The sequence below is a fragment of the Prionailurus bengalensis genome, chromosome E1 (genome assembly GCF_016509475.1).
Source record: "Prionailurus bengalensis isolate Pbe53 chromosome E1, Fcat_Pben_1.1_paternal_pri, whole genome shotgun sequence".
Lineage (NCBI taxonomy): Eukaryota > Metazoa > Chordata > Mammalia > Carnivora > Felidae > Prionailurus > Prionailurus bengalensis.
In genome coordinates this window covers 54,191,899-54,218,888 of record NC_057347.1, presented here as the reverse complement: position 1 = coordinate 54,218,888, position 26,990 = coordinate 54,191,899, and the positions used below count along the sequence as shown (strand labels likewise).

At 60.2% G+C, this 26,990-nt stretch overlaps 3 protein-coding genes across 3 annotated transcripts in view; 1 reads left to right on the top strand and 2 right to left on the bottom strand.

Moving 5' to 3' along the window:
* Nucleotides 1-399: 399 nt before the first annotated feature.
* Nucleotides 400-8,914, bottom strand: GPR142 (G protein-coupled receptor 142). The gene is given in 4 exon segments (XM_043582648.1): nt 400-2,543; nt 3,462-3,620; nt 4,467-4,685; nt 8,860-8,914. Coding segments are annotated over 4 exon segments (1,305 nt in total). The 3' UTR covers nt 400-1,671.
* Nucleotides 8,915-9,501: 587 nt separating this feature from the next.
* Nucleotides 9,502-14,054, top strand: BTBD17 (BTB domain containing 17). Its single transcript, XM_043585166.1, has 3 exons — nt 9,502-9,659; nt 11,097-11,373; nt 12,728-14,054. The coding sequence occupies exons 1-3, from the start codon at nt 9,575-9,577 to the stop codon at nt 13,800-13,802; spliced, it is 1,437 nt and encodes a 478-aa protein (XP_043441101.1). The 5' UTR covers nt 9,502-9,574; the 3' UTR covers nt 13,803-14,054.
* Nucleotides 14,055-14,609: 555 nt separating this feature from the next.
* KIF19 (kinesin family member 19) overlaps nt 14,610-26,990 on the bottom strand; it is a 26,295-nt gene continuing 13,914 nt past the window's right edge. The window contains exons 5-20 of the mRNA XM_043585165.1: nt 26,723-26,859; nt 25,330-25,455; nt 24,789-24,983; nt 23,447-23,593; nt 22,121-22,243; nt 20,299-20,464; nt 19,404-19,578; nt 19,071-19,269; nt 18,173-18,443; nt 17,952-18,073; nt 17,343-17,476; nt 16,996-17,101; nt 16,709-16,805; nt 15,819-16,213; nt 15,475-15,634; nt 14,610-15,238 (exon numbers count right to left, since the gene is read on the bottom strand). Of these exons, the coding sequence (XP_043441100.1) occupies nt 15,108-15,238; nt 15,475-15,634; nt 15,819-16,213; nt 16,709-16,805; nt 16,996-17,101; nt 17,343-17,476; nt 17,952-18,073; nt 18,173-18,443; nt 19,071-19,269; nt 19,404-19,578; nt 20,299-20,464; nt 22,121-22,243; nt 23,447-23,593; nt 24,789-24,983; nt 25,330-25,455; nt 26,723-26,859 (2,684 nt within the window). The 3' untranslated portion in view covers nt 14,610-15,107. The remainder of the gene's footprint in view (nt 15,239-15,474; nt 15,635-15,818; nt 16,214-16,708; nt 16,806-16,995; nt 17,102-17,342; nt 17,477-17,951; nt 18,074-18,172; nt 18,444-19,070; nt 19,270-19,403; nt 19,579-20,298; nt 20,465-22,120; nt 22,244-23,446; nt 23,594-24,788; nt 24,984-25,329; nt 25,456-26,722; nt 26,860-26,990) is intronic.

The window sequence follows — 26,990 nt, the reverse complement described above, 5'->3', positions numbered from 1 at the left end:
AGCTTGTGGGTCCCCACTCATCTCTCTGAAGGACCACTCATCTCTCGTGGGACCAGAGGTGTCAGAATTCAGAGGGACCAGAGGGACCAGAATTCAGAACTTTTCAGAACAGAGAAAGATCATGCGTGGCCTGTCCTCTGTGTTGGGTGTAACCACACCCCCATAGAGTCTGCAGGGAACCCCGGCATCAACATCCCATCACCCTGCGTCAGGTCAGGTCAGGTCAGGTTTTGCCACCAAATGTGTCTGGGGCGCCTGGGGGGGCTTGGCTGGTGGAACGTCCAACTTCGGCTCAGGTCATGAACTCGCGGTTCATGAGTTCGAGCCCCACGTCGGGTTCTGTGTTGACAGCTCAGAGCCCGGAGCCTGCTTCAGGTTCTGTGTCTCCCTCTCCCTCTGCCCCTGCCCCGCGTGTGCTCTCTCTCTCTCTCTCTCTCAAAAGTAAATAAACTTAAAAAAATAGAATTACGGATAAAGTTTAGAATTAGGGATAAGAGCTGAAGAGCCTACATTTTTCCCCTTTGGGTGTGGCTGAGTCCCCTCCTGGACACTTGTTCTGGGGAGAAGAGGAAAGAGGGAAAGTTGAGCATTTATTCTGCACTGATGGCATGCATTTCTGGCTCTTTCGCCTCGGCCACGCCACTAAGGGGTTGAGTGCTGGCGGGGCCCAGCCTGGACCTCCCATTCAGGGGAAAGGTCAGCTCCGCCAGACTAGAAAGCAGAAAGCAGCTGCTAATGTGTTTACCCAAAGCCTGGAGCAGGTGGGAGGTGCATCTGCTAATCTCTCCCAGCTGCCTTTCCCAGAGCCCAGGAGAGGCTGGGAGGGGCGGGCAGAGCCCCAGGGACCCAATCCGCTGGGCCATCTCCTCCCTCCCCATAATGGAGAAAGAGGCCGTCCTCCAAGTGGAATGGGTTAGGTCCTCCCTTCCCATCCCCCTGCCCCTGGGCTGAGAGGGCACTTCCTTTCTCATCAGCAACAATGAAAACCCTAGGCTATTCTGGGCCCCTGAACCTATTCTGGCTCCAGGGCAGGGAGTTAAGTGGAATCCAACCTGGATGCTTGAGACTCAAGGGGTTCTGTCGCCCCAGGGCTGGGACATCTAATCTGCTTTAAGATCATCCCCTTTCCCAAGCAAAACGTTTGGTTCCCCCAGCCAGGATATGCTGGAATCCTGCAGATAACTTCCTTCCACCATGGCCACTGGAAGCCAGAGAAGTGATTGACTCGGGGAGGGAGATAGGCTCTGGGGGAGAGGGGTGGGGGTGGTGGTGGCTGGAAACCATTCATACCTGTCCATCCATCCATCCATCCATCCATCCATCTATCCATCCATCTTGCCTTTCATTCACTCATCCAATCAATGTCAATCTAGCCTTCATAACGTGCCAGGTGAAATGTCCCTTACAAAGGAATGCCAAGGCAGCTGACACTATCAGCCTGTGCCTGGCAGAGCCCTCTCCTTGTCCCAAGAAGTGGGAGTTGCTGGTGAAGCTAATGGGAGAGCTGGAAAAATTGTACCCCCCTGCACCCGGGGAGCCGCCCCCACAGGAAGGAGCCTTTCCCCGACCCCTAGTTGCAAAGTAGGGTGTCACAGTTTTGTGGGCACACCACAAAGGCAGCAGTATATCTGGCCCTGAGCCACACCCGAGCACCCTGGCTGGGCCCCTCCTCTACAATTCTGCCCCTTTGGGAATTCCTGGGGGCTTTAGCACAGGTTCCACCACCATGCCCTCTGGCTGTGACCCCAGGATGCAGGGCAGGTGGGCATCATGGATGACCTCTCGGATGGTGGCCCGGAAAGTCTTGCTGACAAAGCAGTAGAGGCTGAAGTTGACTGCTGTGTTGAGCATGGCCGCCATGTTGGCCACGTCCAAGGCCAGGTGGACCCTCCAGTCCCGGTGGACAGGGGCCACATACAGGTGGTAGAGCATGACAAAGATCCGGGGTGCCCAAAGGACGGTGAAGAGCGTGGTGACACCCAGGAGGATAGCTGTACCCTTGCCCACCCGGGGCCGCAGCCCACTCTGGCTCCTCCTCCGCAGCCGGCAGATGATGGCCGAGTTGGTGACCAGGAAAACACCACAAGGGATGAAGTAGACGATGAGACAGTGAGCCCACTTGAGGGCCTCATCCATCATGCTGGGGGGGTCCGCGTCCCTCCACACATCCAGCCACCAGTAGAAGGGGATTCCGGTCAGGAGGGCAGCACCGAGGACAGCGACGATGGCTCGGCGGGTCCGGCCTGGGGATGAGGCGGCCCGGTGGTGCAGGGGATGGCACAGGGCGCTGTACCGGTCGACCGTGAGCAGGACAGCAATCCAGACGGAGGCATGGTTGGCAGCAAACTCCAGGATGTTGGCCGTGCGCACCACAGCCCGGGGAACCTCCCGGGCCAGCACGGCGCCCTGCAGGAGGAAACCCACGAACACGATGACCACCTGGGTGACGATATCCGAGACTGTGAGCGCCAGAAGGTAGTAGTAGGAGGGCTTCCTGGTCCTGGCGGCCAGCCGGGCCAAGGCCACTGTGGTCAGGAGGTTGACTGATGGCGACAGAGGTCACAGGGGGCAGAGGACAGAGGTGTTAGAAGGGCTACTCAGACCATGTTTCCAAGGTGTTATTATCTCCCTCTCCACCTGCCTGCTTGCCCAGACTTCCTTTTTCCTCTTTCCGGGTCCTTCTTAAAACTCACTTTAGGGCACCTGGGTGGCTCAGTCGGTTAAGTGTCCGACTCTTGATCTTGGCTTGGGTCATGATCTCATGGTTCATGAGTTCGAGCCCCACATCGGGCTGTGTACTGACAGCAGAGTCTGCCTGGGATTCTCTCTCTCTCTCCCTCTCTCTTTCTGTCCCTCCTGTGCTTGTGCTCTAGGTCTCTCTCAAAATACATAAACTAAAAACAAAACAAAGTAAAACCTCACTTTATCAGAGAGGCTAACCAGATCAGTCCTGCCCTATCCATCCATACACCCCGGGCCATTGACTTCACCCCAGGGCAAGGCCTCTGCCTTCCACAAGGGCGGGGGTGGGTAATTCCCCAAGGTGGAGACCTCCTGTTCTTTCTTACATCCACTTCCCTACCTGCACACCCCCTCCCCCCCCCCCGCTTTGCTGCTCTCAGAAGCTGTGGAAGGCACGGGAAGCTTTTGACTGAGTTGAGGGCAGTCCTACATGAACTTAGTCATCCTACAGCAGTGCCCACTCCTGGGTAGAGAAAAGACTGTCCCTTCTGGTGAAACCTTGGCTTTAGCCATTAAGCACCCCAAATCCTGGCCCTTCATTTTTTTAGTCCCCACTGTGCTTTGCTCCCCAATGAGCCAGATCACCATATAAAGTCAAAGGGTATCCTGAGAGTCTATGATCCTGGGTCTCAGGGGTCAGCACAGAGGATAGGTACTCATCGAAGGAGGACCCCCATTTCTGCCCACCCCCAACTTCCAGACCCCAGCTTCCCACTCACCAGGCAGCCCCAGGCCCAGCAGGATGCTGTAGTAGATGACAGGGATGACACCAGCCACACATGGGGACCTCTCCGGGATTTCTGGCCAATGGCCTTCCAACTCCTGGCTTGGCCCACTGCCATTGGCCGGGGGCCCCAGGGTGGCTTGAGGCTGGCCAGCTAGGGAGGGTGGAAGGGTGAAGTTAGAGCCTTAGATTTCTCTCTGAAGCCTGACCCCGATCCTGAGATCTTTATTCACCCCTACTCTGTGCAGACGCCCCCAGCTAGACCCAGCCAAATGGCAATCCCAATTGCCAGGCCCATCCCACCCCACCCCTTGGTGGCCTGGCTCCCCCATTAGAGGGAAGAATTCCTCCATGGCGTTTCTTGCTCCCATGGATGCTGTTTCTCGATTGCATGTCTCAAGGTGCATTTTCTGCCTGGAAGGCAGGGCCCAGGAACAGGCTGTGCGGCACAGAAGGGTGGCGGTGGGGCACCTTTTGAAAATACACGCTCCAGGGCCTCGCTGCTGGGGGTCTGAGCCAGGGGGTCGGGAGTGGGGCTCAGGCAGCTGTAATTCTAGTGAGCACTCTGGGTGATTCTCATTGACGGTGACTCAACAGCCACACCCCTCCCACCACCAAGGAGTGACATTACTGGAGGGAGCAGCCCCCATCATAGGCTGGCACTATTGGAGCTGGGGCGGCCCTAGTTTCCAGATGGGGAAACTGAGTCCAGAGGAGTAAGGTGACCACATAGTCTGGTCCTTGCTCCCCTCAGCCCACACTGTAGGTCTTTAGGTTTCACGGTCCAGCTTTTGATTTCCTATGGAGGCACCCCTCCAGTGGATCCCCCCCCACAACCCCCGCCTCTCCTCCCATTACCCCTCCCCTGCAGCTAAAAATAGTTTCCCCGCCTACCGCACTCAGCTCTTTCGGGATCAGCTTCAAGCTTCTAGATTCCTCACCTGTTCTTCACCTGCCGGCCACTGTCCTCTCCCTTCCCGGCCTGTTCTGGATACTTTACCTGCCTCTCGCCCTTCAAGCGTCATGCTCCTGGGTCCTGAGTCCTATGTCACCTCGTGGATTTTGGCGGGGGGATCCCCGCAGCTTCCGGCATCGCCAGCTCTCCAAGGGGTGGTTTGTCCCACGATTCTTCCTGCGGCACTGAGACCTAGCTGGTCAATACAGAGAGGTCGGTGGTGGGAGGAGGGAGGAGGAGGAAGGAAAGGGTGGGGCTGAGGCTCTGGGGGCGGGGGAGGGAATGAGTCTATACAGTGGATGCCTCTGAGAGCAAACTGGGAACCCCCAGGGTGCAGGCAGGGAAGGGGTCAGGCTGGGAGGGAGGCCTTGAGGAGGGGGCCGGATTGGGGCTCTAGATAGGCTGCCTCATGGTCCATGGCACTCTGGGGCCGGGGGAGGGGGGCGGTAAGGATTTCAGGGCAGAAGGAAGGATTCCATCTTCAGGGTTGGGGGGACTGCTACAGGGCAGGAAGGGGTGAGGCCACCATGGGCAGGGCCCAGATCTAGAGAGGGGCCTTATGGGCCCCGTTTGAAGGGGTCAGTCCAGCAGCGACAGCAGGCAGTGGGACGAGGAAGAGGCTGTCTGGGGGCCGCTGGCCTGGAAGGATGGCAGGAAGCCGTGTGCAGTGATGACAGTGGCCACTCAGGGAAACCCAGACCCAGTGGCCCCCACAAGCTGTTGTTTTTCCAGCCTCGGTGAAACAGATCATCCCGCCCCACCCCCACCCCAGGAATATCAGTCACTGGCAAACAAACACCAGCAGGTGCAGCGAGCGCTCTGGAGAGGCTGGAATCTGTGCCCACGGGCTCCCCCCCGCCACCCCCTTCGGGTAGTGACCAGTGCAGCCCCGGGTGGGCACCAGGGACAAACGTGTGCATTGACAGAGAGGAGAGCTGAGGCCCAGCCTGGAATCACTTCCCCTGCCCGCCTCCGGGAATGCAGCGGTGCTGGCTTCTGGGCTCCCTAAGTTAGCTCCCACATCTGGGGCTGAGAGGCCACCTGGACCCTTGTCCCCACTTCTACCTTCACATCCACCCTGGGCTATCACAGGGGACTTGCTGCCCCCTGGTGGCCGTGTCCTGACCCTGCAGGCCTCAGAGAGTCCACTGGCTTCCGCCAGGATCTCTGGGGGGCAAAGCAGGACCAGAGCATGTGCTGCCCACTCAGGTCCCGAGGCCGTGTCCCAGCCCCTAGCTCCAGAGAATGCCAGAAGCACAGATAGTTCCCCAAGCCACCACCTCCCTGCCCCACGAGGCTATGGGTGAACAAGGAGCTGCTTACAGTCAAGTTGAAAAGAGCAAAGACCAACATGTGTGAGGGTCTTTCATTTATTTTTTTTTTAATGTTTGCTTATTTTTGAGAAAGAGACAGAGCGCAAGTAGGGGAGGAGCAGAGAGAGAGAGAGGGAGATACAGAACCCAGAGCAGGCTCCAGGCTCTGAGCTGTCAGCACGGAGCCTGAAGCGGGGTTCGAACTCACGAACCGCGAGACCATGACCGAGCTGAAGTCAGCCGCTCAACTGACTGAGCACCCCCGGGCGCCCCTGAGCCCTTACTCTTGTTCCTACACTTTTCACCCTCATGGCAGCCCCACAGGTTAACTCTGGTGACTTCCGTTTGACACAAGAGGGGCCCGAGGCTCAGAGACGTTAGGCAACTAGGCTAGGACCACAGAGCCACAAGGTGGCCGGTGGAATTTGAACTCAGGTTTGTTCCTCCCCCAGAGCTGTTCACCTGTCACTCCCTCACCGAGAAGAAATGGCGCTGGGGCAGCAAGAGGCCACTGTGAGCTCAGACTTTGTGGAGAGGGGGATGTGGTTCAGACAGAGCACTCAGACAGGGAAGGGCATTGCAGTTCAGGGGAACGGCGAGGTAGCACGTGCTGGGGGCAGGAAAACAATCTGCCACCATGACGGGAGCGCCTGGCTTCCGGGAAGCTTTCAGTAGCTTTAGGGAAAGATTCCTTCTTGTTTATTATTAGTGTGCCCCTCTGAGTACACCCGGGGGGGGGGGGGGTTCTGGAACCTATACTCATGATCCCCTGCTCCCTAGTCTAAGTGTTTAAAGGCATCCTGGCTCCGGAAGGGAGATGTTATAGATGGAAAGGAGTCTGCACTGTAGGTAGAGTTGGGTCTGGGGGCTCATCGCTCCGGGGTTGGGTATTACCCCCATCCAGTGTCTGATCACCCACTTTGCAGATTCAGAAAAATCATCCTGCCCCAAGCTTGCAAGAATTTTCAGTTGCTTTTACAGCCCTAGAGATTCCTTACCCAACAGGTATCATTTCTGTCTGAAAGAGCTTCCCAGAAAAGACATCATAGGGTCATGGGAGGAAAAATCAAGCAGAAGAGTGGCATTGGCATCCTGGCTGACCGTGAGATCTCAGACAAGTCACTTAGGTTATAAACACTTTTTGTCTCGGGCAGGAAGTAGCACTTGTCTGGGAATTGTAGCCCGTGAGCTCATCAGACTTGCTCTCAAGACATTAAGGAGTTTCCAGATTCACAGAAACCCCGTGGAAAGAAAGTGGAGTATCTCAGATCCTCTATCTCGATGGCTGTGCAGGGCAAATGCCCTCCTTTCTCTCTCCTGCTCCCAGATCTCACACGCTACGCACATGCATGCATGTGTATGCACACACACCACACATACACACGCATGCACACGGCCCAGCAAGTGTCAGACTAAGAAACTGAGGGCAGAGAATGGCTGTTTCTGGAAAGTCAGTTTCCTTTCTTTCTTTCTTTCTTTCTTTCCTTCTTCCTTCCTTCCTTTAAAAATTTTTAAATGTTTATTTATTTTCTGAGAGAGACAGAGACAGAGACAGAGACAGAGTGTGAGCTGGGGGGAGGGGCAGAGAGAGAGGGAGACACAGAATCCCAAGCAGGCTCCAGGCTCCAGGCTCCGAGCTGTCAGCACAGAACCTGAGTTGGGGCTTGAACCCATGAACTGTGCGATCATGACCTGAGCTGAACTCAGACCCTTAATTGACTGAGCCACCCAGGTGCCCCTGGAAAGCCAGTTTCTAAATCATTCAAGGAGGTTTAGGGGCAATGAAGTCAGTAATTGTAGGAGGTGGGGCCTCTCAGAGGTCGGGGGCGGGTCGGAGGTGACTTTTCTGAGTGTTCTGAGTGTTCTTGGTAATCTGGGGCCTCGCGATCCCTGTACCCTTGAAATGGCATCCGTCTAACTCTGGGAGATAAATCTTAGCTTGGGGGTGTGCGTGACAATTACCCAGCATGGTTAGAAAATACAGGTGTCCTGGCTTCTAAGTAGAGCATGGGAGATTCCCACGAACGTGGGCTATGCTTCCAGAAAGACAGATGCAGCCTCGGTGAGTCTGGAGTTAAGAAACGTGTTTATGGAAAGCTGGTTTTCTGAGTAGTGGGTTCTCTTACCCTCATCTCCTTATCACCAATAACATTCCTGCCGAAAAGCATTGCCCGTGGAAGCAGGGATGCTCTCAGAGGTCCAGAACCCCATCGCACTGAGGATCTGTCTTGCTGGGCCGGGCTGGGGAGGTGGTACAGTCCATGGGAAGGGCAGGCAGGCAGCCAAGGGTTGGTGGATCTGGATGAGGGGAGCCAGGCGTGAAGGTCAGGGCAGCCGGGAGGGGTTTCCGCTGGGCTGGATGGTTCCATCTCTGCCAACCCGGACGAGGCAGGTGCCAGACCCAATTCTTGCTCTCTCTGCGGCGCTGGAGAGGGGGTGGGGCTGTAGGAGTCTCTGTGCTGTGCCAGCCGGGAGCAGAAATCAATGCACAGAGCTGGTGCCTGGGATCCAGACCACGAGCGAGGGCAGGCTCCACCCCCAGTCAAGGACTCAGCCTTGGGGGAAACTGAGCTGGATCTATCTGGAGCCCCCCCACTTCAGTTCATCAACCTTGAAGGAGTCCCTCCCCGGAAGAGCTGGGCCGGGCCCCACCCGGTTCCCGGAAAGGTGAGGCCTCCACAGGACACACGGACACACCCACTGCCCTTGAGTTCTAGGCCCCACCCTCAGCTCCCTGTTCCTTTGGATTTAGAAGAGCACTCCTGTGCACCAACCCACCCAGCTCTCTGCCTCAGTTTCTCCTACACACGGGTCTGCCGTGTGTCTCCTTGGAACTCTGGGAAGGGAAAAATTACATTTGGAAGTTAGACAGAAGCTGGTAAAAGAAGCCTTCCAAGAGATGAGCCTAGAGACCGAGGCACTCAGGGAAGGTGAATTAAAGGAAGTGACAGGGCAGACAGGTGGCCACCTCAGCATCTCCAGTCCCGATGCTCAGCTTTGTGCCAGTTGGGCCGGGGGTGGGCTGTCTGCCGAGGGCCAGCCCTGCTCTGGACGGAGGGCCTCCCGTGCAGTGGTGCCCAGCCCAGGGTGCTTCTGCTGTGCCCAGCCCTGCCACCTTAGCTCACCTTGATCCTGGAGGATGATGGTCCCAGTCTCCAGGGGGCCTCTCGAAAGACCCATCACCCTTCCCAGAGCATGCAGGGAACAGGCTTCGACAAGGAACACGAAAGTGATGCGAGTTACCCCACGGGCCCCTATTCGAGACCCTTGCTCTCCTCTCTGAAGACCTAGCCCACCCCAGAATGGAAGAGGGGGAGGGATGGGGGCCCAAGCAGCTCTTCCCTCTTCTCTTCCGGGGCCTTCTTTGCAGCCTGCTCACCATGGCACTTTAGCCAAGATGCTGCCAAGCGTATTCTGGGCCAGGACGGAGACTGTGCCTGGGGATTGGGGGAGGGGACTGGGACCCTCTGGGCCAGCAGCTGCCAGAGGTCCTGGAGCCCCTTGCCTGCCCTTTGGAGAGCCTAAAACCTCCCAGGAGAGAAAGGACCAGCTCCGGTGGGTGGTAGAAGATGTGGGGGAGGGTGCCGGATCTGTCCCCCTCGGGGGCCCGCGGGCAGCACAATAGCCCCAGGCCGCAGCTCTCTGGCTTAAGTGGTTGCCTGGGCAACAGCTGGGGCCAGTTTCCACCAATCCGAAGCAGAGGCTGGGTGGGGGGAGGGAAGCTGGCCCGGAAGGGGGGTGCCATCCCCTTGTGCTGAATCCTATATAAGGAGGAGGGATGTGAGCACAGTGGTCTGGGCTTCGAGGTCCCTCCTGCGAGCTTAGGGGCGGGGCACAAAGATGCTTCGGCTGGGCTATGCCAAGCCCCGGTCCTGGGCCAGCTTCTGGGCCATCCTGACCTTGGTGGGTCTGGCCACTCGAGCAGGTGAGTGGGCAGTGGGTGGGGTGAGGGTGGAGGGCAGGGAAGAGAGGCAGGACTGCTGGGCCCTAGCGCCACGAGGCCGGGAGGGGGCGGTGTCCAGCAGGCCAGGGCGATTTGATCACCGCAGACTCCGTGGAGGAGGCCGGCCTCAGAGGGAAAAAGGGCAGGGCGGGCAGGCAGGGGTCTTAATGGCAAGAAGACCTTTTCCCCCAGACAAGTGGGCCCGGCAGGGGCTGAGTGTAATGCCATCAGCATTCGGGGCCTTCATAGTGACAGCTTGGGGAGGTGGGGTTGGGAAATTAACAGCCCACCCACCTCTCACCCTCCCCTCCTCCCTCTGTTCCCCTTTCTCTGACACACAGATGCTCTGCTGTCGTGTGAGCCTTCTCTGCCATAGTCCACATGGGCCATGGACCTGTGTGTGTGTGTGTGTGTGTGTGTGTGTGTTGGGGCAGGTGCTCATCTGCTGCTCTCAGGCACCCACCTTGTCTCCCTCTGAGTCTCCTCACACTGTTCTCTGCTTGGGGAAGCCGCTGGCCGCATTTTCTATCACTGGGTTTTCTGTAACTGAGTGCATGTCCCCATCTGACCCTCACGGCATCCCCAGAAACATGGCAGAAGGGCCGGATGGGACCGTGAGAGTCCCTTTCCAGCTGCAGCCCGACCTCTGTATTTTCTCTGGTCCCCCACAAGCCACCTCCTGCAAGTGGACTTCAGTCTCAGAGGTCAGCACCCAAGAGGGCAGCTGGGCCTGGAAAGAGCTTCTCCTCCTGCCCACAGCCTCCTCTCATGCTGCCCCTCCCGCTCAGTGCTCTGCCCACACCCCCCCCCCCCACCCAACCCTCCCTCGAGGCACCCCGAGCCCATCCTTCTCAAGGGCCTTTGCAAGGCTGGCTCCTTCTTGTCACTTCCTCAGGGAGCCATCCCTGATTTCTGCACCTCAAGTAGCCTTACCCTGACTCCTGTCACTTCCCTCATGTATCAAGAGTCCCAGACTACAGTGCTTATTTGGGTACGGAATGCCTGTCTAATCAGCTGGTTTGTGCTTTTATCAGGAGGTGAGAGGGGTGGGGACCCAGTGGTTCCTCAACCCTTGCCTGGGGGTCTGGCATCCTGGAGATCAGTTCTGAGCATTTTTGTCCCCCACTGGTCCATGATCTCTCCTCGCCGGGAATCAACAACGCCCCTTGCAAGAGCATCATCTCAGGGTCTGCTCAGGGTCAGGTTCACAATCTTCCTCACCTAGGATGCGCCTGTGTGTGCATACACGCGTCCACAAGCTCCGTGGGCACAAACGGGTAGGCGCACGGCCTCCCCAGGCCTGCCTGCCCTCTGCCCACACCCAAGCACACGCGTCTCCAGCTGGTCCCTCTGCGCCCCTAGATCACACCCCGGGGCCCAGGTGCCTTCTCAGCCGCGCCGTGTTCCTTCCCACTGCAGCTCAGAGAGCCGATGTTGGCGGGGAATCCACGGGCACCTCCATCAACCACTCCCAGCTGCTGCTCCAACGCCTGCAAGAGCTTCTGCGGCAGGGCAATGCCAGCGATGTGGTCCTGCGGGTGCAGGCTGCGGGCACCGACGAGGTCCGGGTCTTCCACGCCCACCGCTTGCTGCTGGGCTTGCACAGTGAGCTGTTCCGGGAGCTGCTGAGTAACCAGAGTGAGGCGGTGCTTCAGGAGCCCCGGGACTGTGCTGCGGTCTTTGACAAGTTCATCAGGTGCGGAAGGGTTAGGGGGGAGACTTCACCCCTTTCCAAGGCCCTGGCGTCTCGGCCCCTTAGCGGACACGATGTCCACCCGTCCCCCGGAGGTCATGGGGATGACAGTGCAGCCCCCCATGCATCCCTTCTCCCTCTGCCCTCTTGCAAAATGCAGCGTGACCCCCCCGCTCTTGGCTGCAAGCTCTGTGCGTTTTGATGTCAATTACCAATGCTGGCAGAGCTGTTTCCAAACCTGGCCTTGGGAGCTTTTAAAAACTGCAGATTCCCGGACCCGGCTCTGGATCACGGGCTTCAGGTCTGGGGTTGGGCCCAGCTATCATTTTTGTTTGTTTGTTTTAGAGCCTCCATGTGGTTTTTGCGTCTGGTCAGGGTTTGAAGTTCAGGGCCAGGGAGAGTAAGCCAGCTCTCTCTCCTATCTCCTGCTCCCTTCCGGTGTGCTGCACAAGGGCGCCATTCACACTAGAGTCAGAGAAAGTAACCCCGTTTTAATAGTTTAGACAAGACGGCGGCAGAATTCCAGGCAATAGGAAGAGGGGTAACACAGAAGGGCAAAAGGCCCCCCCCCACCCGCCCCCAATCCCACACAGCGCCTCTGCGGACCTCTGATTGGCTAGAATTCAGTCACATGGCCACGCCTGCTGGAAGGGAGGCTGAGAAACCATCTTTTATTCCCAGAGGCAAACATGTGAGACTAAAATGCAGCGGAAAGAAGAGACAGCTGTGGGCAGTTGTCACCACAGCCGGGCAGAGCGCGTGCCAGTGGGGACCTGGCAGGAACGGTGGCCAGGGGGATGGGAGCAGACAGGGACAGGGAGTGAGTGAGCCAGCCGGAAGACAGGAAAGATGCAGTGAGAAAGAAGAGCTTGCAAGCAAAGGGGGAGGGTAGAGGGAATTAACCCTTGTTGACGGCCTTCCCTGCAACCAGTGCCCCCCTACCCCCCGCGCCTCGTTCCTTCTCCCCACAGCTGTCACAGCGGCCCTGTTACCCGCTTTCCCAGCTGATCAGCATAAGGTTCAGGGAAGTTGAATGATTTGCCCGCTTGTTAGTAGGATATGGATCTGCACCCGGCTTGTAAACCCCACCATGGCGGGAGCCTCGTCTCTCTTGCGGCCTAGAGCAGGGCACCTGATAGATGCTCAGTAACGACATGCTGTTTCCATGTCCCCAGAGAAGCGTAAAGAAGAGGGGTGAAGCAGGATGGGCGAGGAGGGTCCTTGAGAGGAAGACAGGAAGCCTCAGGGTCCACTGCTCCGCTTGCACCTTGCCCACACCCAAGGCCGGGTCCCCTGCGCGCGTGGGGCAGAGCCGGCCCTGCCCTGCCCGTGCCGCATCTCTACGCCTCTCCCGCAGGTACCTCTACTGCGGCGAGCTGACCGTGCTGCTGGCCCAGGCCATCCCCCTGCACAGGCTGGCCACCAAGTACGGCGTGGCGTCCCTGCAGCGCGGCGTGGCCGACTACATGCGCGCGCACCTGGCGGGCGGCGCGGGCCCGGCGGTGGGCTGGTACCACTACGCGGTGAGCACCGGGGACGAGGCCCTGCGCCAGAGCTGCCTGCAGTTCCTGGCCTGGAACCTGTCGGCCGTGGCGGGGAGCGCAGAGTGGGGCGCCGTGAGCCCCGAGCTGCTGGGGCAGCTCCTGCCGCGCTCGGACCTGGTGCTGCAGGACGAGCTGGAGCTGTTCCACGCGCTGGAGACGTGGCTGGGCCGCGCCCGGCCGCCCCCCGCCGTGGCCGAGCGCGCGCTGCGGGCCATCCGCTACCCCATGATCCCGCCCGCGCAACTGTTCCAGCTGCAGGCGCGCTCGGCCGCCCTGGCGCGCCACGGCGACGCGGTGGCCGACCTCCTGCTGCAGGCCTACCAGTTCCACGCCGCCTCGCCGCTACACTTCGCTAAGTTCTTCGACGTCAACGGCAGCGCCTTCCTGCCCCGCAACTACCTCGCGCCCGCCTGGGGCGCCCCGTGGGTCATCAACAACCCGGCCCGCGACGACCGCAGCACCAGCTTCCAGACGCAGCTGGGCCCGAGCGGCCACGACGCCGGCCGCCGGGTCACGTGGAACGTGCTCTTCTCGCCGCGCTGGCTGCCCGTCAGCCTGCGGCCCGTCTACGCGGACGCCGCGGGCACCGCGCTGCCGGCCGCGCGTCCAGAGGACGGCCGGCCGCGCCTGGTGGTCACGCCGGCCAGCAGCGGCGGTGACGCGGCGGGTGTGAGCTTCCAGAAGACCGTGCTGGTGGGGGCGCGCCAGCACGGCCGCCTGCTGGTGCGCCACGCCTACAGTTTCCACCAGAGCAGCGAGGAGGCCGGTGACTTCTTGGCGCACGCAGACCTGCAGCGGCGCAACTCCGAGTACCTGGTGGAGAACGCTCTGCACCTGCACCTCATCGTCAAGCCGGTCTACCACACCCTCATCCGGACCCCCAAGTAGCCAAGTGGGCCGGGGGCGGGGGGCGCCTCTGGAGTGGGAAATAGAGGCCTGGCATTGATGGCCTTCGGCATGTGGGAGGCGTGCCACGAATGGAGGTGCCTCCATTGGTCCCCTGGGCGGCCAGGTGCGGTGGCCTTGGAGCTGGGGTGGCGTCCAGGGGAGGGGTGGTAGACCAGATGCTTGGTTTCAGGAGCTGATTTCACAGCTGCCTCGAAGGCAGTGCTCTTGGTTGAATAAACCGATGCTCAGCGAGCCGAGGGGATGATTGAACTACCCAGCTCCCGGGTAAAAACAGCCCAAGGATGGTCCCAGAGGTGCGGGGTTCCCCCACCTTTCATTAGGTTTTCTCGAAGGTCCCCACCCCCACATGGAACAGGGCAGGTAAGGGCAACCAAATGGGCCAGCCTGGGAAATCTGGGGGCCTCCAGGACCCCTTGCTGGACTTTTTTTCAAGAGGCTTAGCTGGGCAATTTCTGAGCCCTGACTTCCAGAGGGTGCGCCCCTCCCCTCAATTTGGCTAATTAGGCTTTGTATGGTCCTGTCCACCAAAAGACTCTGATCTTTCATGGGACCCACCCTGAGCTGGTGTGAAGGCTGGTGGGAGGGGGCATGAATGGACCTTGCTAGCCCCACCCTTCCCGGGGAGGGTCTAGAGAAAAACTCCTTTCTCCCAGGTATTTGTAGGTTGATGCAGTGGAACGGGCCAGGTGGAGATGGGGTGTTGGGGAGGGAGGGAGGAAGGGAGTCGGATTGCCTCTTTATCAGTCACGAGCACCCCACATTCCAGACAAGGTCTAGATTCCAAAATAACCATCAAGACCCAAATGGGATTTTATTATTATACTGCCAAGTAACAAAACCAGATATCCTCCTCTGCCCCAACCATAGTATGTGAAGTGACTGAAGTGACCTCCCCAACCATCCAGGATGGCCTTGCCCCAGACTCGGGTCCAGGGTCCCTGTCCCACTAACAGCTCCCTTCACCTCACCACCCTTCCACGTCCAAGGCCGAGTCTGGCCGCACGTCTCTACAGGGTTTTGGCAATGGGGTTCTATTCAGGGCAGGGAGGCCAGGAAGTCCTGTCATCCTGGCCATGCTTCCTGGGCTCACCTCCCTTCCCCAGTGGCACCGAAAGCATGGAGGTGTTGGGCGGGCACCCTCATGATTCCTGGGCCTCAGGAGCCCCAGCCTTCTGAGATCCTGAGCTCCTGTTCGCAGGTCACCCCCATCCGCCCAGCCTCCACCTCCTATTTTCTGCTACACCCCATCCAGCTTTGGGGGCAGGAGGGCAGGTTCCAGTCCCCTCAGGTATGCCGGAAGCGTCCGTCTTTGCCATGGGTGCTTGCGCCATGAGGCAGGCGGGGCCCACGGGCAGCCCGTCGGGAAATACCAGCTGGGTTGGAGGGAACAGCGAGGGGTGAGGAGTCCCCAGGGCCTGCAACAGAGAAAGGGCCGGGAGCAGGGGGTTAGGAATTCTTCCCACTCCCTCTCTGGTCATCCAGTGGCCTTGAACTCCTCAGGGGCACAAGCCCAAGAGGCCAGTCCCATAGACGTTCTGTGAGAGCCCGGTTTCCAACCGTGGGCAGCCATAGGTACAGGGAAATCAACACGCCTCCTTCCTGGGCTGGCCAAGGGCTCCCCTTCCCCATTCCGTCCCTCGCTGGTACTGACCCGTGCTCTGGCTTGGAGGGAGTTTGACCTTGGCCAAAGGCAGCGTGACCTTTCCCAGATGCCGGATACCAGGTGCTGGGTGTCCACACACGGGCACCCTGTGGTCCGAGATGCTCTCTGTGGGACGGGGCCCCAGGAGGTGTGTCTTGGGGCGGGAGAGCTGCGGTGGTTGGAGAACAGTGGGGTGAGTCGGAGCCATATGGTGTATGCCCCCATGCCAGCCCGGGGGACAGAGGCATGGAGGGTGGCGCAGGGCTGGAGGTGCCCTGGGGCCTCTGGAGGAGTCCAGGCTCTCATCTACAATGAAGGGGCGCAGACACCCCATGCCCTGTCTTTTGCCTCACCCCTTGCCCCGTGACCTCAAAGGACCGGGACCTCCGTTTCCTCTTCTTGGCCTCCAGGGACTCCTCCCGTCTCTTGCCCGGGCTTTTCTTCTGGCCACGCATCCAGGGCCCGGGGCCGTCGCCGACAGGCCCGACTGCCTGGGATGGGGCCTCGCCTGTGCTGCTAGACAGGTTGTCCTCACTGGCAGCGTGCTGCAGCGTGGGGCTGGGTGGCCGCTTGCAGGCCAGAGGGCCCGGGGGCTGCGAATCGCCCTCACTCAGTGAGGGCAGAGACAGGCTGCTGCACTCCATCGCAGGTGCCAGCAGGTGGCGCCCCTCGGCGCCCAAAGCCCGCGAGCGCCGCCTGGCCGCCTTCACTGAGATGCACTTGGTGCCCGTCAGGATCTCCTTCTTCTCTGCAGCGGGGAAAGGAGCACCCAACCTGGGGTCAGGATCACATATTCCTCCCCCTCCCTCACCTCCAACGCCCCTCCTCTGCCGAGACAGGAAATGAGTAGAGCCGGAAGGCCAGCTCTCCCACTTGCTTGCTGTTTAAGAAACCGGAGGGCAAGTTTCCAAGCCTTACTTTCATCTGTAAAGTGGGGATGGTGACATTAACCCCACAGGGTCAGTGTGAGGATTAACTGAGAAGAGGGGCTTAGCCTGCAGTCAGAGGGTAGGGATTCCATCTATATTTGCTGTTATAGTTATTATCGGGGGAGGGGGCGGGGGGGGGGGGAACATGATCCTAAGTGCCATGTACTCCCTGTTCTAACTTCTGATTGTGCTGTCAGCTCTCTGTGTGTCCTTGAGCCGGTGGATAATCCTCTCTGGGCATTGGTGCCTCTCTTTACAGAATGGGTAGCACCAAAGTTTCAATGGTGCCAGGCTCAGGCTGGCAAGGGGCACACCTTTGTAGGACAAGGGGATCTCTGATAGGTTCTCACTGCTGTCGGGGGAAGAGTTGATCCGGCTGCTCAGGCTGACCGGGCCATCCTCAGGGGGCACCTGCAGGTGAAGTGATTGAGAAGAGAAAGGCATTAAGACGCCCCACTCAGCAGAGACAGTGCGGCCTCGGTGGGGGGCAGGGGGAGCAGTGATGGCCATTTTGGAAAGGCTCCATCCGAACCACTGGCGGTCTACCCTGTGCTCCCGCCCCCAGCAGAGGATCCCGGGGCCAGTGGTGCTCAGTGCTCACCTCCTGGGTCACCAGGCCGCCGATCTGGATGGGGGGTGGGGTGGGCACAGAGGAGCTCTTCACGTGCCAGGCCCGGGGACTGGCTTTGAACACGCGGTTGGCTTCACTGAGGTTGGCAGAGGCGGACGAGTGGCTCTTGGCCAGGCTGGTCCCATTGAGGTCCCACCCCCACCCCGAGGGGAGAGAGAACCCAGGAGTTCGGGCTCCAGACGTGTGCCTCCCCCTCCCTTTCGTTCCTGCTCCTTCTCCCCCAATTAGCTCTAGTCTGGGTTGGCATTCCCGGGCTACGGCTCAGCAGGTGGTGGCTCAGGCTGGCAGGACGGTCTGGACGTGGTCTCTGGCCTCACCTCTCCGTGCTGAGGGGCGGGAGGATGCTGTTCTGCAGGCGCTGGACCTCAGAGCTCAGCGTCTTCACACTCTCCGGGTCAGACTCCGGAGTCAGCGCGGTTCCTGCTGGGGCAATTCTGGGCAAGGAGCTGTCCTGGGGAGGGAAGGTGGAGGCGGGGGAGGGCAGTCGGAAGACTTGGTCCTGGACCAGGTGACAGCACAGGGTGACAAGGGCACACAAGGTGACCAAGAGTTTGGGAGAGCAGTGGGTTCGTGTTCTGGCTCACAAGGGATAAACGGTGGTCTTCTGGTCACTTCCGGGGGCACTGCCTGATGGCCTGGTCTCTTGGGAGGGCGTCTGGGGCCACTTGTGATACCTCAGATAGCCAGCCCTGACCCTCACACCCTGGGTAGGGACAAGTGCTAGAGAAGAATGCCCCGGGACGGGGACCTGACTCAGGCTGGGCAAGGATGGGGTTGGGGTAAGAAGGAAGGGGAGTGAACTCCCTGGGGTCCCCGCCAGCCTGGTCCCATTGGCACCCCAGCTACCTGCGGGCACTGCCTTGGGCACGAGCCCCTCCGCCAGCACATGTGCTGGCGCGCATGCGCAGGCCTGCCCACGCGCCCACCTGCAGGGCCCTAGAGGCCACCCGGTCCATGATGGTGGCCCGCTCCAGGCTGCCCTCCTCCAGCTCCCGCAGGTACACTTCATATAGGTCCTCCAGGCGTTGCGGGACGGCCAGGTTGTAGTCTGCCCGGGGGGGGGGAGGAGCGGGGCTCAGCGCGTGCCCTCGGGCCCTCCGCGCGTCCGGGGCGTGGGACCTGGGTGGCTCGGGCGCGCGGAGCCTACCGTCGATGATCTGCCGCTGGCCTTGGATGATCTCGTCGCAGAGGCTGCGGTGCTGCTCCAGGCGGCGCACGGCCTCGCGGCGGTGGCGGAGCGCGCCGTCCCGAAGCAGCGCGTGCGACTGCATCTCCGTGTTCTCCACCTCCAGCTCGTGCACGCGGCACAGCAGGCTGAGCACCTCGCGCTGCTCCTCGGAGCCGATGCGCCGCGGCAGCGTCTCCTCCAGGCGCCGGCCCCGTGTCCGCAGCTCGCGGCAGCGCTGCTCCAGCGCCAGCTAGGGGCGGCCGGGGGTGGGGGTGGGGGTGGGAGTGGGGGTCGGTGACAGGCGGCCGGGCCCGCGAGCCGCCGCTGCCCCCACGCTGAGCCCGTCGGCGCCCCTCCAAACCCCCGAGCTCCCCCCTGGGCCGAAGCTCCATTCTGAGGCCAACCCTCGAAGCCGCGTCTTGGGCCTGGCGACCAGGGGCTGGTCCTAAACGGCCCCTCCGCGCCCACCTCCTTGCCACCCTGACCGCGGCCTGCGCCTGGGGCCAGCCCCATGGATATCTGCCCCAACCCCGGCCCGTCCGATGCCCTCGGGGCTCATGGCACCGTGAAGCCCCTGGTTAGGGTGTGCGCCAGAACAGAAGGAAAAGATCTGTTATCTGGAAAACCCTAATTAAAATGGGACGACCACTTCTTGAGTCTTGGGTATGCGAAAGGCATTGATTTCGTCTTTCCAACAACCCCACTAAGACCGCAGCGTGACTACTCCCGTTTTACAGAGGAGTAAGTGAGGCACAAAGAAAGAATTCAGCGAGGTCACAGACGGGCAAAGGCCCGAGCTCCCCCGTCTCCCTCTTCTCCCCCCCCCCCCCCCCAGCCCCTTCTGGACTCTTCCTGCCCCGCCCCCAGCCCCAGACACCTTCTGCTTCCGCAGCTTCTTCTGCTCGCCCACCAGGGCAGCAATGCTCTCCCGGGCCGAGGCCACTTCCGGGGGCTCCAGGGTGTCTGGCTGGTCATCGCCCGTGTCTGAGTCCTTCTCGCTGTCGTCCTTGGTGTAGGATTCCTTCCGCTGCTCCTCCCGCCATTTGAGCGCCCTGCGTGACTTCTCGTGCTCCCAGCTGCCGCAGCCGCCACCCCCGGAAACGGGGGAGTCAGACCACGGGAGCGGGTGGGGGGACAGCCCGCAGCCGCAGCCCCCTCTGTCCCAGGCCCCGGCTGGGACCTGGACGGCGCCCGGGCAGGCGGTGCTCACCCGGCAATGGTGAGCAGGTGGCGGGAGGTGTCGATCTGGACCTCCATGGCGTGGTTCTCCAGCTCCAGCAGCTGCCTCCGAACGTCCATCTGCTCCTGGAAGGCACTGATGAGCTGCTCCCGCAGCTGTCCCATCTCGGCCTGCTCGCCCTGCTCACTGTGAAGCTGGACCTCGGCTGCCCAGAGGATGGGATGGGGGGGGGGGCAGAGGAAGTGAGTGGAGGAGGGACGGTCAGGTGGGGAAGTCTGGGCCTGGGTCGCCCCCCACTTCATCCCTTTCTTCCCAAACCATTTCCTGTCCCACCACCTCCTCCCAAAAGACCTCCTAGATTGCTGCCTCCTCCCTCACCCCACCCCCACATCGAGGCTTCAGGCTGTGACCCAAAGGTGATTCTCAGCTCCTCTGTGTGAACCGGGCTTCCGCTCGTCCTTCCAGAACCTTCATGTCAGCTATAAAAAGGTGCCCCGTAGACACTTTACTGCCATCTGTTGGACAGCCATCAGAACCAACCCACAAATCTACCAGAGGATGGTACTCCGTCCAGTGATGCTGGGCGCGGCCTCACAGCCCTACGCTGTAGCCCCACAGTGGTGCCCCCCGCAGCTAAATGCTCACACATCTGTCACTTGTGTGATCTCACCCAGTCTTAATTACTGTCAAGTCTCTGAAACGGAGATGAGGATTCCACCTGACAGTTGCAGGATGGAAGGCTCAGAGCAGTTGAGTGAGTAGCCCAAGGCGCCCAGCCAGAAAACGCCCGAGTCTGGATCTGAACCCAGCACCGCCTGACCCCCCCCCCCTCCTTCCCCTCCCGGAGGAATTTGAGACCCAGCACCGCCTGATCCCCCCCCTCCCCCTCCCCGATGGCCGCCTGAGCTGGGCTCCCAGCACACACCTTGGATGTGGCGGATGTCACCCCGCTCCGGCCGGCCCCGGGCCTGGCCCCGCCCACCCTGCTCATCGATCTTGCACTTGAGCCTCTGGATCTCGCCCCGCAGGTCCGCGATGATGCTGGTGTACTGGGCGATGTGGTAGGAGACGTTGAGCAGATTCTGTTTCACCTGCAGAGAGCACGGAACAGGGCAGGGCGGGTACAGTCACCCCAGACACTGGGGCCTGCCTGCAGGGCCTTCCTTTCTCTTCTTTCCCTAGTCTTCCTGGATGATGATAATGGCCCCACCCTTGCTTCCAGCCCCCCAACCTATCCTACCCCCTGCCTCTGCCAGACCCGTGCTCCTAAAATGCTGCTTCTGCTCATCAACCTTCACTGGCTCCCTACTGCTCTGGAGAAATGCTCTGGTTCCTTCACTGGGGCCCTCCGCTATCTCGATTTTTTTTTTTTAAATGGATCTTTCAACGTTTATTTATTTTTGGGACAGAGAGAGACAGAGCATGAACGGGGGAGGGGCAGAGAGAGGGAGACACAGAATCTGAAACAGGCTCCAGGCTCCGAGCCATCAGCCCAGAGCCTGACGCGGGGCTCGAACTCACGGACCGCGAGATCGTGACCTGGCTGAAGTCAGCCGCTTAACCGACTGCGCACCCAGGCGCCCCATCGATTTTTTTTTTTTTTTAAAGCACTCTTCCACGAATGTTCTGCTCTGGTTGAGGAACCGTCCTACTGTCCCCACCACTACCACAGACACCGTTTCCTTCCTGCCCTTGACACCTCTCCTCTTACTGCTGCTGGCCCTTCTGGACTGTCCTCCTCATCCTTCAGAGTCCCACTCTCAGTCCCCAAAGTGCCCCACCGAGTTCTGCCAGCTCACCCCCACCTCCCTGTTCCCTAGCGGCCTCAGCAGGTACTGTTGTCTTAGTAACATTCTGAATTATCAGTGAGCTTTTTCAAGGACATGCCTCCTCCTCCCATTAAGTTCCTCGAGGATTGGAATAAAACGAAAGCCCCTGGACAGTAGCTGACAAAGTGCGGGGTCGGGGGAGCGTTCGCTAAGTTCTAGCTCTCAGGCGGCGAACATTCCCACCCTTCCACCCACGCGGGTAGAGAGAGACTTCCAGGACGCCTGGCGGGGGGCTCAGTCGGTTGAGCGTCCGACTCTTGATTTCGGCTCAGGTCATGATCTCGTGGTTCATGAGTTCGAGCCCTGAATCAGGCTCTGCACAGATAGCTCAGAGTCTCGGGTTCTCTTTCCCTCGCTCTCTGCCCCTCCTCCCACTCGCGCTCTCTCAAAAATAAGTAAACTTTATACATGTTAAAAAAAGACACTTCCTATAGCAGGTGGTGGGGATTCTAATGCATTTGCCTGAGGGTGACTCCGAAACCAGGCAGGGCCACTTCTAGTCTCAGTGCCCAGCTGGGGAGTCACTTAACTTCCTTCAGCCTCATTTCCCTAAACCACGAGATGGGAGCATAGTAAATCTGGGCTCACTTGAGCAACAAATGAGGTGACGTGTGAAAGCGCTCAGATCGGCTGCCTCCGCTGGCCTGTTAGGTTACGGGCTTTGAAAATGTAAACGTCTGAACGGGTATCTGAAGACGAAAATGGAGCTGGAAGGGGATAGGGGCAGGGGGCACATGACCTTGAACAAGGAGAAGGGGGCCCTCGGGAGCGGTGCGCTTCCCGGCAGGCACGCAGGTGTTGAGGGTGTGGGGAAGGGCGTGGGGTGACATTGGACTTAGGGAAGGAGGCCAGTGCCACGGTGGCTTGTGCCAGAGAATGGGGTGGGGTGGCAGGAATCCCTCCAGGCAGGGCCCTCACCCTGGTCTTGATGTTCTTGGCCCGGCCAGCGTAGGTCAGGGTGTTCCGGGACTCCTCAAAGGCGCTGCTCGCGGGACTGATGTGGGCGATCATCACGGTGCGGCTGTTCCCGCCCAGGGAATCCTGGATGGCAGGGAGGGCGGGCTGCTGTCAGCCAGGGAGCACCTCCCTGGGACCCTGCTCCTGCCGGGCTGTCCACGATGCCCTCCACGAGGTGTGCTCTCCTTCGCTCTGTCGCACGCACACTCACAGATGCTCGCACTCACCCACAGGTGCTGGGGTTGGGCCTCACATGGTCTCCCCTGGGTCCAGATGTTTCCCGCCCCCCTGCTGTCTCTCCTCCCCACTTCCAGATTCTTCTCCACATTCCCATTTGCAGATTTCAAGTATCTGATCCAGGTCAGGGCCTCCCGGCTTTCCCTTTCCCTCCCCTCATGAGGAAAGGCAGCAAGAAGTGCCCCCCCTTCCCATCACCTCTGGCCTTTCAAGGGGCCCCCCGGCCCCCCATTTCTGACTGCTGATGGCACTGTTGTTTCAGCTGGAGTGCGAGACGGGGGATGGGGACCCCTGTATGAAGGCTGAATGTGGCCTGTGGCCACCCCCTCCCTTGCTCCGTGTGAACAGCCCTGGGGAGGGGCGGGGGGAGTGGGGAGAAAGCCGAGGCTCAATTGTGTCACCATCCCCACCTCCCGGTGGCCTGTGGGCACAGTAATGGGGGCGGGCTGACACGGGGCTTGGCTAACGCCGCAGTTGTGATATTAGGCCACAGACTCTGTCTGGATCCTCCTTCCAGCCTGTATTATCCTGGGCCCTTGGGAAGGTTACTTAACCCCTCTGTGCCTCAGTTTCCTCATCTGCAAATGGAAATAGTATTTCCCCAATGACGAGGTTGCTTCAGGAAGAAAGAAGCCAGTGGAATGAAGCACCGAACACGGCCCAGCCTGGGGCGGGCCCCCAAATAGCAGACGCCTGAACCCCCCAACCCAGGCAGCTCTTCGCTCCCTCAGGCCTGCAGCCCGGTGCGGGGGAAGGGGGGTGTCCAGTGCATGGCCTTTCCCTCCCCGTTGCCCGCTCTTTGGTTAGGGTCACCAGGGAAAATACACGACACCTGGTTAAATCGGAATTTCAGATAAACGATGAACGATTTTTTTTTTTTTTTTTTTAGTACAAGTATATCCCAAACGCTGCATGGGATGTACTTCCACTCACACAAATTTCGTCGTTTGTCTGAAATTCCAATGTCGCTGGGCGTCTTGTATTTTTAGTTGCTGAATCGGGCAGCCCTGCTCTGGGGGCCCAGTGCCCAGGCGGGGCCGCAGCTGGTACCTTCAGGAGCCGCGTGAGCTTGCTGTCGCGGTAATTGATGTACTTGTTGCTGCTCTTGTCGCTCAGCGCGTTGATGCAGTTGCCCAGGGCCAGCAGGGAGCGGTTGATGTGGGCCCCCTCCTTCATGCGCTGCCCACGGTTCTGTGTCTGGGGTGGGGGTGAGCAAGTGGGCAGAACCGGGGCCCTTGTGGGGCAGGGGGAGGGGCTTCACCTGCGCCCTGGGTGGTCTTGGGCCACAAGCCCCTCCCCCCCCCCCAACAGGGGCCTGGAATGTGGAGGTGCCCCAGGGCCTGGTCTCTTCAGGGTTCAAGAAGGTGAGAGAACAGGAAGGCCTCAGGGGAGAGTGAGAGACTGGAGGCTTCAGGGGAGGGCCGAGAGCCTGGCTCTTTGTCCCCCCCAAAGACTGGCCCCATGTCACCAAGGAAGACGTGGAGGGAGGCTGACAGCTGGCAAGACCACAGGCACGTGGCTCTAGAGGGCACCCCGGGCTTCGGGGGTGGGGTGGGGGTGGGCGTAGGAGGAGGTGTGTGTGTGGGGGGGGTCCCCCTCCTGTCCCTGGGCCTGCAGGGACACTGTCAATGCTGAAGAAGCCCTGCTCAAAGCTGCCCGGCCCCCCAAAGCTGGCGCACCTCCTCTCCCTGGCTGCTCCCCTCCCCTGGGTCCCTCCAGGAAGCCCTCAGGCCTTCCTGGCAGAGAGGGGTGTGTTTCTTGAACCGCCCCTTCTGTTTCAACCCAATTCCACAAGTTCAAACATGAAACCCTCTGAATTCTCCCCGGCCCGATATCCTGTCCCTTGCATCTGCTGGCAGTGACATCACCTGGCCTCATCACTTGGGTGACTGTGAAACCTCCCAGTTTGCCTGAAGGAGGGGGGCCTGGCCTACCTACTGGGTACTGGGTGCTGTCGGGCCGAGGCCGCAGTGCCAGGCTGGCAGGGTGAGGATAGGTGTTCTGAGAAAGGGTAATGGACCCTCCTCTTTCCCCAGCGTGGTTGGCAGGGCCCCCTGAGTCTGGGGATGTGTGTCTCCCCTGCCCCAGTTCCTTATGTGGACTCGCTCATTCCCAGCGCCCCTCCTCCTGGGCAGCTGGTCTCCTTGCCTGGGGAAACCCTCCTCATCCCAGGATCTTTCCCACAAATAGCCAGGATACCCCACCCCCACCCCTTCCCCTCGTGTACCTCTGTGACATTCCTCAGTCCCTTACCGAGGGGGAGCCCTCATGCCTACCCTCCCTAGATGGCTTCCCCAACCTGATCTCCTGGGAAGCCAGGAGCTCAGCATCCCTGCCCTCCCCCCAGGTCCCCCCAAAACATTCTCCCCAGTCCTGGGGGAGCTGACCTCACCTGGGAGGCACGCTCAGAGCCAGCCAGGTCAACCATGAACAGGCGGCCCTGCCGCACTTCCTGCAGGACGTTTTTGACCCGGCTGCGCTGGCGCACGGCCACCTGGAGCACGGCGTGGGAGCGGGAGGACGTCTGGTTGGCCGCCGTGGGCTCCTGGGTCCTCTGCCGGTTCCCCTTCATCAGCAGCTGCATGATCTGCGTGGAGAGGTGGGAAGGACGCCATCCTGGGGATCTGGGAAGGACGTCCTTCCTCTTAGAGGTTGCAAAGGGGCCCAGGGTGGGGATGCGAAGGGGCCCAGGGCGGGTGGGTGGGCTGGGAGGCTGCTTATCTGGTTAGTTCCCAGGGGCAGCGCAGCCAGGAAGGGCATGAAGTCAGGGGCAAGCGCCCCCTGCTTGCGCAGTCATACAGGATTCTCTGCATCTGTCCTGACCCCGGCCCCAGCTGAGCCCCCAGTGGCTCCCTGGCTGCAGTCCCCCGTCCCCTCCTGCCCACACGGGTGAATGTCCCTCTCCACTGCCCCAAGGGTTGCACGAGACTCGCCTCTTTGGCATTGATGGTGGAGACCTCAGTGATTCCAGCCACCTGGATCACCCCTTTGGAGTCCTCCCTCAGCTCTAGGTACCCCAGGGCGGGGTTCAGCAGGTCCCGGATCATCTCATTGTAGATCTGATGTGTGGGGGGGGTGTTAATGGAGACTAACAGCAGGTGGTCCAGGCAAGGACCAGGTTCCCCATCCCTCCTGAGCAAGAAGGGGACAGGAGCTCACACATTCTTAGCCCCAGCCTGGGAGCCCCAGGCTCCTTTCAGGGAAACTGGTTAAGGAGAAAGACCCCTGAGGCGCCTGGGTGGCTCAGTCAGTTGAGCATCTGACTCCTGATTTTGGCTCAGATCATGATCTCCCTGCTCTGAGTTGGAGCCCCACGTCAGGCTCTGCACTGAGTGGGGAGCCTGCTTGGGATTCTCTCTCTCTCTCTCTCTTTCTCTCTCTCTCTCTCTCTCTCTCTCCCTCTCTGCCCCTCCTCTGCTTATGCTCACTCTCTCTCAAAATAAATATTTTTTTAAAAAAGGAGAAAGACCCCTTCCTTTCTATGGGGTGAGGATAAGGCAACTTCAGCGTCCACAGGGAAACATCCGGCTGCCAGAACCTCGGATAGAGAAACCCTCAGAAACAAGTGGGATCCCCTGTGCAGGTGGGCTGGGCACCGGGCAGAAGATGGGGACCTGACCGATGGCCAGCCCTGCCTGTTGCTAGGCAACCCTTATGCTACTTCTCCCTGCAACCTCCCTTCCCCCCCAAGTGCATCTTGCTGGCTGAGTCAACACCATGCCCCTGGAGCAGTGGCTGGGAGCAATCACTGCCCTTCCTGAGCTGTCACCCAGGAGATTATCAGCTCCTGGAGGGAGCCAGGGTGGCCCGGAGCCAGGTGGAGTGCAGCCCACTGGCTCTTCTGGCCTCTGCACGCTCCCACCACTGCTGTCCCATCGGTGCCTGGCAGTCGCACTCCCGCGGGGTGGGCACGGGAGGGGCTGTGGCCGGGTAACCCAGGCCAGTGGGCTCAAGCCTGTCCAGGTACTCGGGTCTTACCTGTACCCACGCACACAGGGTTCCTGGAGGTGGCCTGGCAGGGCAGATACCGCTTTAAGGCAGGGGCCCTTGATGACGGCGAAGTGCTGAGGTGTGGTGTCGTCTGGGAGGGTGGCTGAGGTCTTTGCTCAGGGACAAGGCTACTTTGGATTGTGGCAAAAGGGGCAGGGCTTGGCTTTAAAGCTCTAGGACCCTGAGTTTGGCTCCCTGCTCCCTCACTTACTGTGTGATGTTGGCCTGGTTGTGTAACCTCTCTGAACCTCGGGGTTTTGGCAAAATGGGGCCAACGGAATGCGTGTGGCTGCCCTACGGGCCTCTTGCTGAAGCTGGGGCCAGGGGAGGGCTCACCTCCAGGTAGGACATGGACACCTCATATTCCATGTCATTGCTGGTCTCCTCAATGGCACGGAAGAGGTCATTGAGGGTCCGAACGTAGATGCCAGGCTCACGGTCCGTGCCCAGCATAGTGTAGGTTTTCCCACAGCCTGGGGCAGAACAAGGTGGTGGTTAAGCCGGAAGCACGGCTCAGCCGGACCAGGGCTCTCCCTGCCACACCTGAGTCTGTCCCCAAGGCCGGACCCCGCAAATGGCCAGGGAGGTAGGGGGGGCGAGGAGG